Below are 12408 nucleotides of genomic sequence, written 5' to 3'. Positions count from 1 at the left end.
TTGGAAGTATTCCTCAAATCAATCACTTTTTGATCGGAATCCTGCTCCAAACCAAAAATATAATAAAATATATATAAAATATATATAATTGCCTAAAAGTATATACATATTATTGCCCGTAGCTTTAAAATTCCTAAAAATAAAATTCCTATAATAAACCGTCAATAACTGTATTAACATTTATTTTTTAAATTTTTAACATGGGGCTGTCTGACCTATATGACATTGAATTATATACTACGAAAATTTACCTTTAACCTCTTGGAAGTAAAACATTCTAATTACACGATTTGACTTTAATATGAAATCAAAAATTATGTTTATGTACTTTTATGAAATATATATATTTTTCAATATTCAACTCGCTATATTTTTACATTGGAATGAGCTTCTGCCCGAAAAGTCAATGATATGTAGCACATATTATATATTTTATATGTGTGGAAAGTTTCATTAAAATCGGAGATTATAAATCCGACTGCTGTCCACTTTTGCATGGATTCTCTCTACAGTGTTACTCTTTTTAATTACGAGTTCTTAAATCTACATATATAAAAAAATTACTTCAATTTATAAAAATAAAAGGTAATTTTAGGAAATGATTTGCTTTAACTACAAATTTTGTACGGTATAAAGAGAGTATAATTAACCAAATTTATACAAAGCTATCATAATATATGAAATATTTTAAAATGCATGCATTTAAAAACTGTAAATCTATATGAAGAGTTTAGTTATGCTTGTTTTGTAGCCTTCAGTTATGACAGTCTTGTAGTAATTTAGCATTATACGTAGATATAACGAACTTAAACTTGAGGCCGACCGAGGAAAAAACTAATAGTTATAACTTCTAAGTGGAAACATCTAAATATATCTTTGAATATATATCTTTCATAATTACTGCTACATTTACACAGCCGCAAAAATGTGTTTACATATTGACATTGTCGTCGTGTGTAAACTACATATTTCATTTTACCCCTGTATTCATAAAGATATTAATCGGTTATTTTAGGTTAATTACGCATTTTTTTCCGAACAAAATTCCTACAATAAACCATAAATAACTTTATTAAGCATTTTTGAATATGGGGGTTAATGTGTGCAATACTTACGTTTTGAAATTTCTATTTCATTGCAATGTACATACATACATATATTATTTAGCAAGTGAGTAGTTTTGTATATGTATGTATTTTACAGGGCATTTTGTACACATAATGTCAAGTTTGTTTAAGATAATCTATTATTTCTATTTGAAATTTACCTTTTACTTTTCCTCTTATACATATTAACTGAATTTAAGTATTTTTTACTTTATTTTAAATCTATTTGTGTGTTAGACATAAAACTCACACACATACGTATGTATGTATGTATGTATGTATGTATGTATGTATGTATGTATGTATGTATGTATGTATGTATGTATGTATGTATGTATGTATGTATGTATGTAACCATGTTTATAGTATGTTACAAAATTCGTTTTAAATAAAGACATTTGAATGAGAAACATTTGTTATCTAAATCCCCACAATTTAACTAAATGAACATTCTTTTATAACTTTTAGCTAGAAAATATAAAGTATTATTAGAAAATATAGAGTATAATTATTTTTGAAGAATTTTAGTTAATAAACTTAGAAACAAATTTATTATATTTATCACAGCTAAAATAAATGATTCATTCATTTTTGATTTTAATTCATTACGAATTAAATTAGTTTTGAATTAATTCTTTTCACAAAAAATTTGGTAAAAATTAATTGCAATTAATTTCCATTTTAAATGAATGTGTCAAATGAATTTTTATTTCGTTTCCAATTCATTTGAACTGAGTTTATTTTGAATTAATTTAAATGATTTATAACAATGAATTACAATTCAAACAAATGAAATCATAAATGAGTTGAAATCAATCAAAATCAAAAGCAGAATCAAAATGATAATATTCTGTACGAAAAAGTAAAAGTCCTATCCTAGATACACACCTCATCAGTAAATTGAGGTATTAATGCAGCTGACAATGGTAACGAAACATTAAATTTTAAGAAAACATTTTTAAGCGTCGGATAATTATGCAGCATACCTAATGATTTTGAAGAATCTGCTAAATATGCTGTGAATTCCGATTCAAATATTGAGGAACAAATCGATCAAATAATTACTAATAAAAAAGTAATTTAACAAGTTACTCTCTAAATTGTTTGGCGTTCATTTAATAATTTATTTAACAAATTCATTTTATTATTCATTAGAAATTAATTTAAATTTTTACCAAATTCATTTGAATTGACTTAAAATTCATTTAATTCATTTTTGTAGTTCAAAATTTGTTAATTCAATTTATAAATAATTCACGAACTAATTCAAAAATTACTAAATTATATGTATTAGGGTATTTAATTATTCGGTTTTTTATCTTACTCGTTTTATTCGATAAATACTTATTTGAAGTTTTATATTATTCGGTAATTTTTTATATTTTTTAATTATTTTCTCAAAAAATTTTAGAAATTATTTATATTCAAGTGAAATTATTTTCCAAATAAAGTAATTAATTTCATGTTTTAAACGAGTTTCAGAATTAATACGTTCCAATGAACTAGTACATTACTATTGCTGAATTTATTCATATGTGGAATGAATTTAGTAATAAATATTATGAATTAAATATGACTTTTTTATCTGTATTAATGTCTTACTGTATCTCAATTAAAAGACTATTATTTTGTGGTAAAGCTATTTGACTGTTGTGGGAGTAGAAAATGTCTAGAAATCTTTGTTAAATATATTTACACCCACTTTCTAGAAACGTGAGCTGTTGAACGTTATTTAAACTCACTTACATTTTTGATTGATAATCCAACCCATTTAACAAATGACTAGTAGGACTTAATCGAAAAACCATTTGACTATAAAATAACATATACACAGACACACTAACACATATATAAACCTCTACATAATTATATGTCTACGTATGAATATGTATTAGACCGACTCACAAAAAATGATGCCCCTTATATTCAATTCAATATTTTAACCAGCTTCAAAAAATATTCGTTTTGTTATTTGATGAGTGGTTTTTTTAAATACATTTTATTTTTATTAGGGAAAAACTAACTTTGTTAAAAACAAGTAATATTTCTATATTCGGCTGTGCCGAATCTTTTATACCCTTCACCAAGTTTGTTTTAAAAACAAATATGTATAAACTGAAGCATAAAGAAATATTAACCGTTGTACTGTAATACCACCGTCAAACTGTATTACCACCCTCAAACAAATATGAGCTGTATTACAAACATATTACTGCTTTATCTCCTTGTTATACCCTTCACCATCGTGAGAACAGCATTCAAACATACAATAAAAAAAAATACACACCTGATTAAAACCAAATACATCTCCACACGCACATGTACATCTTTATCCAATTCACAGTGTTGTTGTTGCTTTTTTAACAAATGTGAAGGGTATAAAAACAAAACTAAAATATAAAAAAATATAATCCCAAAATACCGTTTTTAATTTGGTCTAGCTAACGAACGGTCATCGCCAGTCTTAAAATATACATACATACATACATACATACATACATACATACATACATACATACATACATACATACATACATACATATATACATATATACATACATACATAAATACATACATACATACATACATACATACATACATACATACATACATACATACATACATACATACATACGTACATACATACATAAATATTTTCAGATGTATTGTTGCGTTCAGTAAATTCAAAACAGTATCTATTTTACTATATGTATATTAGACAGATATTATAACAGGTGCCGCAACGGCTCTGAAGTTTCCACGTGCATTTACAAGGGGAAAATATCGATTTTTTTCAGAAAATCGCATTGTTTCTATAAAATTATAGAGAATACGTATTAATTCTTTTCTGTTGCACATTTTAAAGAAAGTTTTTTTCAGAGTATTTAAGATCAGATAATATTAAAAATATATATACCAAATTTTATTTAAATCGGACATTCCTAACATATAAAATTTAAAAAGAGAGGTAAAATTTTGCAAAATTTTTGAATTTTCAGTATGCCATGTCGAAATATTATTTATTTGTCGGTCATGTTTAATAAATATGACGTTAGTTCTTACCATAAAGTCTTGTGTTTAAAATAACAGCGTTAAAAATAAAATTAACCCTTTTAAATACATGGGACAAATTTAATCCTGAAGTTCAAAAACTCTTAAAAACATTATCCATTTAAATAATAATATATGTTATCCATAAAATTATATATTAGGTATAAAAGCATATGTATTAACCCTTTTTGATCACATAAAGTTTTTTTGATTATCAGTTTCAAAAACAAAATGTTTTTTTTACAAATGTTCAAAAGGGTTAAATTATAATTTTAATTTAATTTTATATCGGTTTTTTCTCTAATTATATAGAGCATTATTAAATAGATAGTGTTTTTTCGAATTTTTGAAATTTAGTAATAAATTGTTTTGAAGTACCTCAAAGAGTTAATTTAGCTCTAAATGCGATTTTCCCGAAATCCTCCGAGTTCAAATCGCAGGTACAGCTAAATATGTAAATATAAAAAATATCTAAATGTAAAAAATACTGATTTAACTTTTTTACCGTTGAATAGCTTATTTATTCTTAATAAATCCCTATTTCGAATTCATGTACTACGAGACACGATAATGGCCTGGGGAATTTGCTATAACCTTTAAAGTTTTCAAGCAATTTTTGTGTTTTATATCTTTTTGAAATGCTTACTCTGTGCACATTGCGATTCCTTTACAATAAAGTTCAAAATTTATTACTAAATGGACAAATTTAAGCAAAAACTGAAAAAAATCGACATTTTCCCCTTGAAAATGTACTTGAAAATTTCAGAGCCTATGCGGCGTTATCCTATCCGCCTAATTTTTAAATGATATAGTTTCACAACCAAGAGAACAATTCTAGAGGGGGGACGGGCAAAATTCGCAACTTCGTTTTTTTGGAGCACTCTAATGTATATATATGTAAATACATACATGGATGCTTATAAAGGTATATGGGTATATGTAGTTATTTCTACTACCTACTTGGGTAGGCAAGTGTGAATGTTTGCGTATTTGTCGTTATGGGCGTTTCCGGATCTTCTAATCAATAAACACATATTCAAGAACTCATACATACTTATATGTATTTTTAAATGAAATTGGAAAAATGCTAAAACAATATAAAGCATACAACCAAAAAAGGAGCAAAATGTTTCTACAGCTTTAGAAGACAAACACAAAATAAAAAATAACAATAACATTTTGGAATTTGTAACATTTATAGCCCCAAGAAAAGCATGACAGAGCATAAATACAATGTAAAATAACAATGAAAATGTCACAGTATATATGTATACATTAGAGTGATCCAAAACACGAAGTTGCGAATTTTGTCCGTCCCCCCTCAAGAGTTGTTCTCTGGGTTGTAAAACTATTTCATACAAAAAAATAGGCTGATAGGATAACGTTGACAGGTGCTGCAACGGCCCTGAGGTTTTCAGTGCATTTGCAAGGGGAAAATCTTTTTTTTTAATTTTTGCTCATTAAAGTTTCTCACAGCATATAAATTCGAAATGTGACAAAAAAAATACTTATTTGTGATATTGTATATTCTCAAAAAACATTTTCTTACTTTAAATATATTTATAATTTTTTAACGGCCATTTCAAAACTCCAATTTCAATTTTTTTGAAACTTTGCTAAACTAATTTCAAAATTTCATGGGGATTTATGGACAACAGATACATATGTGCATAAAACGGCAAATAAATAATATTTCGAGATGGTACACTGAGAGCTGACAACAAGTTCAACAATAAATTTTCAAAATTTGTTACTAAATGGACAAACTTTTGCAAAAATTGAAAAAATAGATTTTCGTCTTGTAAATACACATGGAAACTTCAGAGCCGTTGCGGCACCTGTTAACGTTATTCGATCAGAATATCTTCTTGAATGACGTAGGTTTACAAGCCATAGAAAAATTCCAGAGGGGGGACGGCCTGTCATATATTATTTTTCCTTCATACAAGCTTGGAGCACTACTTATGTATACATTTATTATGTATACATTAGGAGGACCACAAATTTATAATTTCCTATATTATTTACTTCTTTTTTTTGTACAAAATTTTTTAAACATTTTATTAATTTAAAAATTAAAGAACTGTTTAATATCATGAAGTTTTGTCTCTGAATAAACTTTAAGATAATGTGAGTGGGTTACTCGAGAATGCTAGTGTTCATCTTCATAAGACATTAGAATGAATTACGCTAACCGAATAAAAGTGATAAAACTGATACATGATGTCACGCCTGCCTAATATAATGATACTAACATGTATTTATCTACATATGTACTTATATTTACTACATACGACAGGCAGTTAAATAATAAGAAAGTCGATGTATAAAAACCGTATATTTATGTATATTCAAACTACGAGTTCTGACAAAGCCGCAACTGGGTGTAATTTGTTGTCTCGAGGGTTTGCAGATCTTTTGTATGCCACTTGTTCTACAGTTCCTCTAGGCATGATTTCACATCAATCCAGCTTTTTCTTGTTTCTGTAGCAGTTTTTATTTATTTTACGGTTTAAAGTGATTGTCATATCTGATGGTTTGGTCCTCTTCTAAGCAACAATACAATACAGATTGATTGACTATGGAAGAAAGTTGCCCTTAGATCTTTGAGGTTTATGTGCGATTGTAAATATATACATCATATTTTCTATGTATACATACAGAAAAACCAGAATGATTCAAACGGAAGTATACACTAATGATTCAAAGGTTTCCGTATTGTTTGATTTTTTTCTTTGTCGTTTTTTAATGCATTTCTTTACTACTGCATCAATACTATATAATATAAATTTGCTTTTGTTCTATATTCTTCTTTTTTTAATAGAAACCATAAATTGGAAACCATATAAACGGGAGTTTTTTTTAGAGAAGACGTAAAAAATAGTATAGGAAAAGAAATACAAGTATTGTACAAGTATACAGTTACTCCCATATAAACGGGGGTTTTTTTTAGAGAAGACGTAAAAAATAGTATAGGAAAAGAAATACAAGTATTGTACAAGTATACAGTTGATGATTGTAGACAAATTCTATCAAATTGTTTTATTGACTTGTTTTCACAGATACGAATGCTTTTTGTGTTTTTTGTTTTCAATTTAAAAACAAGTTTTGGAAATGCTTAATAATTTCCTTATTTAACTCTATACACAATTGTATTCCACCGATGTGAATATGCGGGTGCATGAAAAGTAAAGAAAAGATAAATTTGTTCCTTGATTGCATGAAATTTGTCAGCAATTAAAATATGAGTTAAAATAAAAAATATTAATCACGAGTATTTGCTGAAAAGAAATTCCTGAGGATGTGTCTTAAATTCCTTTTGATTTAAATTTGTTATACGCAAACTAAATATCAGTTAAGGTATCGATGGAAGATATTACAATATTAAAATATTTAAGTCACATACTTTAGTTTAAGTATGCATTCTCATACATATTCGTTTAAAACATTTATATGTGTGTACATATACTTACTTATCTACATTTGCTTTTGTATAAATGTATACATTTGTAACCCTTTGAATGGTGGTATGTAATAGTTCATATAGATCTTAAATTAAAATTCCTTTAACCTTTGTGTATCTCGTTCTCCTTCTTTAGGTAATGCAGCGAAAATTTAATTAAATTTCGGTTAAACTATAAATACCAATGAAATGAAACGAAATGCAATAAAATATGTATACGAACAAGTGAATGTATCTGATAATAAAGAAATCAGGATATATAGAGATACTCACACGTACATCTACTTTCATGCTTGTATAAAAATTTTCGCATATCGATGCAATTGTCACAATTGTCTTGCAATAAACCACAAAATACTGCCGTAAGTTATTATTGGAATATTTGATTATATTGAAAACCACAAAGATCAGGAGTAAATTGAATGATTTTAACCAAAAAGTATGACACATACAGACATTACTGAATAGTGTGAGCTTTAGATTGTTTTATTTTATGAAAATCTATCAATTTAGTTGGCTAATAGAACAAAGAAATTTTAATTGGCGACAATGCATATTTAAGTAATAGAGAGCAAATACGAATTACGACTTTCGATTAATTGTCATGTTTTAATACGAAATAATTTGCATTCTATTATAAATTAAAATATTTCGTATTTAAAACTGGTTAAATCCATCTACATATTTAACTAAAAATTTTAGTTTGAAAAGCATTGTACATTCATTGCAAAACGATGATAACTTTTATGATAATCAGCTTGTTTTAGGCTCGTATTCAGAAAGAAGAATGTAAAACAAAATTTGAAATTTAGTAAAATACGAAATTTAAAAAAATGTTTTCTTTGCTTTTTTCTGAGTTTGGGTATTAATTTTAAAGATTGGATTGTTTGAAGAATTTTATTTTATATTTTTATTCGTTACAATTTTATGTTTGTATACAATCTTATTTTATTGTTAATTGAGGGAAGAAAAGTTTTATTTTTTGCTAAAAGTTTTTTATGCGTAAGTTATTGTTACCAATTCAAAAGTTTTTGATTATTTATCTTTCTCTTCCTTTTGAATTTTGTTGTAAAAATTAACATGATGATGATTTAACAAGTTTTTTAATTATATTTTCTGGCCAACTAAAAATTCAGCAATAAAACCACTTGTTCAACATATATGTTTGTATATGGATATAACTAAGTACATTAGGGTAATAAAATTTTTGGCGGCAAAATTCTACAGCATTACCTTATATCCAATCCCATACGAGTAATTAAAGGCGATTTTAGGTCAATTTGGTGAAAAACTTCATAAAGATCTGTACATGTCCTACAAGATATTGCTATGGTAGTTTTGATATTCACAAAAATTGCGAAAAGTTATCACCCCAATATAATATACATATGTATTTATAAACACTTAATTTTGCAGTAGCTTCTGTAATAACGAGCAATAAAAGTTCGGATCGTAACATTGGCAGACAGAGATTGAAATGTATGAACAATAGTAGACATGGCAATTAGAGTGGTTCTCTAAATTTAATTATTTCGAATGTTGTGAATAACGTCAAAATATTGTATTATTAATGTAATGTGGTTAATTTTTTTGTTTAATTTAATTAAACAAATTTCATTCTTCATTTCAGAAAAATCCTGACACAAAAATGATTGGACGAAGAAAATATTATCATTGGTTTAATTGGTTTGTAGCTATTTGGATTATTATTTCTGATATCAGTTTAAATGGTAAGTTTTTTGTTTATACCTTTCAACTTTTTTTTAAATATAACACATATAACATAGATATATTTTTAATAGTTTGTTTAAATATTTAGTTGAAAACTTTTGCGCCCTCGATCAAAAAGATTAACGTGAACAAACACAAAATTTATTGAATGCTTTTTTTTAACTCTCAAATTAAAAAACTTTGATAATTGCTCATATATCGCTCATTTACTACAAGACTGGTATCAGTCAAAAAATTTTTAAGAATTTTATATGAACTTTTTTTATAAACCGTTCATAAATGTTAATTTTAATTTATCAAAATATATGCATCTATTATTTTCAGTGCGATATTGATTTTTTTCGAACGTAAAAACTAAACCAATGTTTTGACGAATATTAAATAGATAAAAAATTAATTTTAATTTAGATGAGAATTATATTAACATATACTATGTAAAACTTTTCTATTGTGCAAGTAATCTTATATAAACGATAGCCAATGAAAAATTTTTCATCCAGTAATATGAACGAAGAACAACTACATACATATGTACTAGGGTTGTCAATCCTAGTTCAATCTCAACCTATTTTAAATTTCTCAGTAGATTTTAAAGTGGACGCTGATAATGATATACATATGTATACAAAATTTAACTTAACGAAATTTAGAGAAATATGTGTACATTTTATCAGATACTACTATCCACAATCAATAATGATGTGTGGTGTATTGTATTTGTCATTCCTTTTGTAACACATCGAAATGTACAATTTTTTAAGGAATCGAATTGTTCTTGTAAAATATTATGAGAATCGGTTAACAATTGATCCTACCTACACAGGTTTTTAGGAACTACCAGTTTTAGTTATTGCAAGCATTTAACAAATTCATAGAATCACTTCTAATACAGGATGCATTCTACTTTTAACATTGCAAAATGTACATTTTTATAATTTGCTAAAAGTAGTAGAAGGTTTCTTCTAATAATGACATACGTGTATAAAATATTAGTAAAAATTATCATTAAAATTTTATTCAAATATTCGATTATTTCGAATTATTCTTTATTCTAAATTGAAAATTGTTTTTTCGTTCGAAGAAAAACAAACTTTTTTCGTAAATGAATCTAATAATTTATATTCGAATTACAACTCAAATATGTAAATAAAACTCACACTTAATTAAAAACTTAATTTTTGTCGTTAAGTTTAATATATAACAATTTATAATGAAAAATATTAATTATAAAATGTTCTTTATAATTTAATTATTAAATAATTAGACTATTTTAAATAAATAATTACATTTTATCCCACAAATTTACTATTTTTAATTTCAATGCGATTTAAAAAGATAAAAATTTTAAAATATAAAATGGGTTGCTTTCATGCATTCGTTTACACATTAAATATGAAAATAATTTTACAGCGTTCTATGACTGTGGTTGACACCTCATTAAAAGTAAAAGACAGCGCTATATTGATTGCAAACCACCTAGTCATTATAAAACAATTGCCGGGAAATACAAACAAAAATACATTCAAATACTGTAGTAGTCATGTGGAAACACAATATGGACATTTCTCTTAAGTTCTCACAAAATGTTATAATTCAGAAAACATACTTTCGAAGTAAGTGACATTGATGTTAACACACTTAAAAAAATTAAATGAGGAAATTTTGTAATTTTTAGAGAAAACTGAATTTAGATTTTGAACATTTTGAAAGTAAATGAGCGATATGTACTTATTAAAAAGCTTGACAATTTTTTGTGCGATATAAATTTTACATTAATTTATTAGATAAATGTATAACAACAATAACAAATTCAACAGAAAAACTTGAATTTATCATGACAAGCATTTAAAATATTTTAAATGAATTGAAAACTGAACTGATTAATTGTTTAATTAAAGAAATTACAATTTCACTATAATTATTGGTATATAAATGAGTAACATATGTACCCAGTAAATGAAATAAAGTACTTAGAATATTAGATGCCATTAGATGTCAAGTACAAGTTAAAATACCTAGTCAACTGGACGCTAGGTGGCTAGGGGTAACTCTAAATGGTACGTAAAATCGATATTTCGGGACTATCCGACCGAACAGCTGGGATACTTTAGAAATTTTTAGAAATTTAATACTCAGGCCTTCCTGGAAGTGTTTAGATTTTGAGCAACATCCTTTAAAATCGAATGACTTTAGTTGAAAATCTTATGTAAATATTTAAGAATTATTAAAAAACTCAAATAAAACACAGTATAAGTAAAAATTTTGCATTATATTGCTTGTTACAATATTATAACTTTCAATATTTTATCAATATTTTAAATCTTCTAATTTATATAAGAATAATTTCGTGTCAAGTGACCTAACTCAAAAATCAATTTGAGTGAAATTTGTACCATGGTTAGAATTACTATTAGACAGTATATAGCAGATACGAATTATATAATTGTATCCCATTATGGGCCTTTAAAGCTATTAAAGAAAATGGTGTATCTTATACCGTATAAGTTTTCTTCTAAGAAAACATGTTTTTCGTAAACAATGAAAAAATAGATATTTGTACTCTTTTGGACAACTTTTGCTACAACCAATATGTAAAAAGTTGCACTCATTTGACCATAGACCTGAATTTGTATGGCTTGCAATCCAATAATACTAACCTTGGTGCAAATTTCCAAATCGGAAGTTGGGTCACTTGACATCATATTGCCTGTAAATAAAAAGTTTAAAACTAAAAATATCGATTAAAAAACTTAACAATAAATTATGACAATTAAACGCCATTAAGTTATTTAATTAATATAATATCAGCATCATTTTACCAGTAATATTCGTATGCATACCAAATGTACCACACTCCTACGCAGTATGATTTTTATACCCTATAGGAGGGTATTGTACGTTTGAGCTAATATTTGTTTGTAACACACAAAAATATTTGTCCTATCTATACCCACCTTAAATCATTTTTGAGTCGATTAAGACATGTCCGTCCCCCTTCAAAAAAAAAATTACTTGTAACCATTTGTATCGCAATGAAACGTAACAAAACTAACCTGA

The 12408-nt window shown here is 26.3% G+C and overlaps 1 protein-coding gene across 3 annotated transcripts in view; it reads left to right on the top strand.

The window, feature by feature from the left end:
- Positions 1-12408, top strand: part of LOC111684605 — a 93141-nt gene that overhangs the window by 55623 nt on the left and 25110 nt on the right. For all 3 annotated transcript variants that reach the window (XM_046950697.1, XM_046950695.1, XM_046950696.1), the window contains one exon: positions 9251-9350. In XM_046950697.1, the coding sequence (XP_046806653.1) occupies positions 9269-9350 (82 nt within the window). In that variant the 5' untranslated portion in view covers positions 9251-9268. The remainder of the gene's footprint in view (positions 1-9250; positions 9351-12408) is intronic.

The sequence above is a fragment of the Lucilia cuprina genome, chromosome 4 (assembly GCF_022045245.1).
Source record: "Lucilia cuprina isolate Lc7/37 chromosome 4, ASM2204524v1, whole genome shotgun sequence".
NCBI classification, from domain to species: domain Eukaryota; kingdom Metazoa; phylum Arthropoda; class Insecta; order Diptera; family Calliphoridae; genus Lucilia; species Lucilia cuprina.
This window is presented reverse-complemented; position numbering and strand designations above follow the sequence as displayed.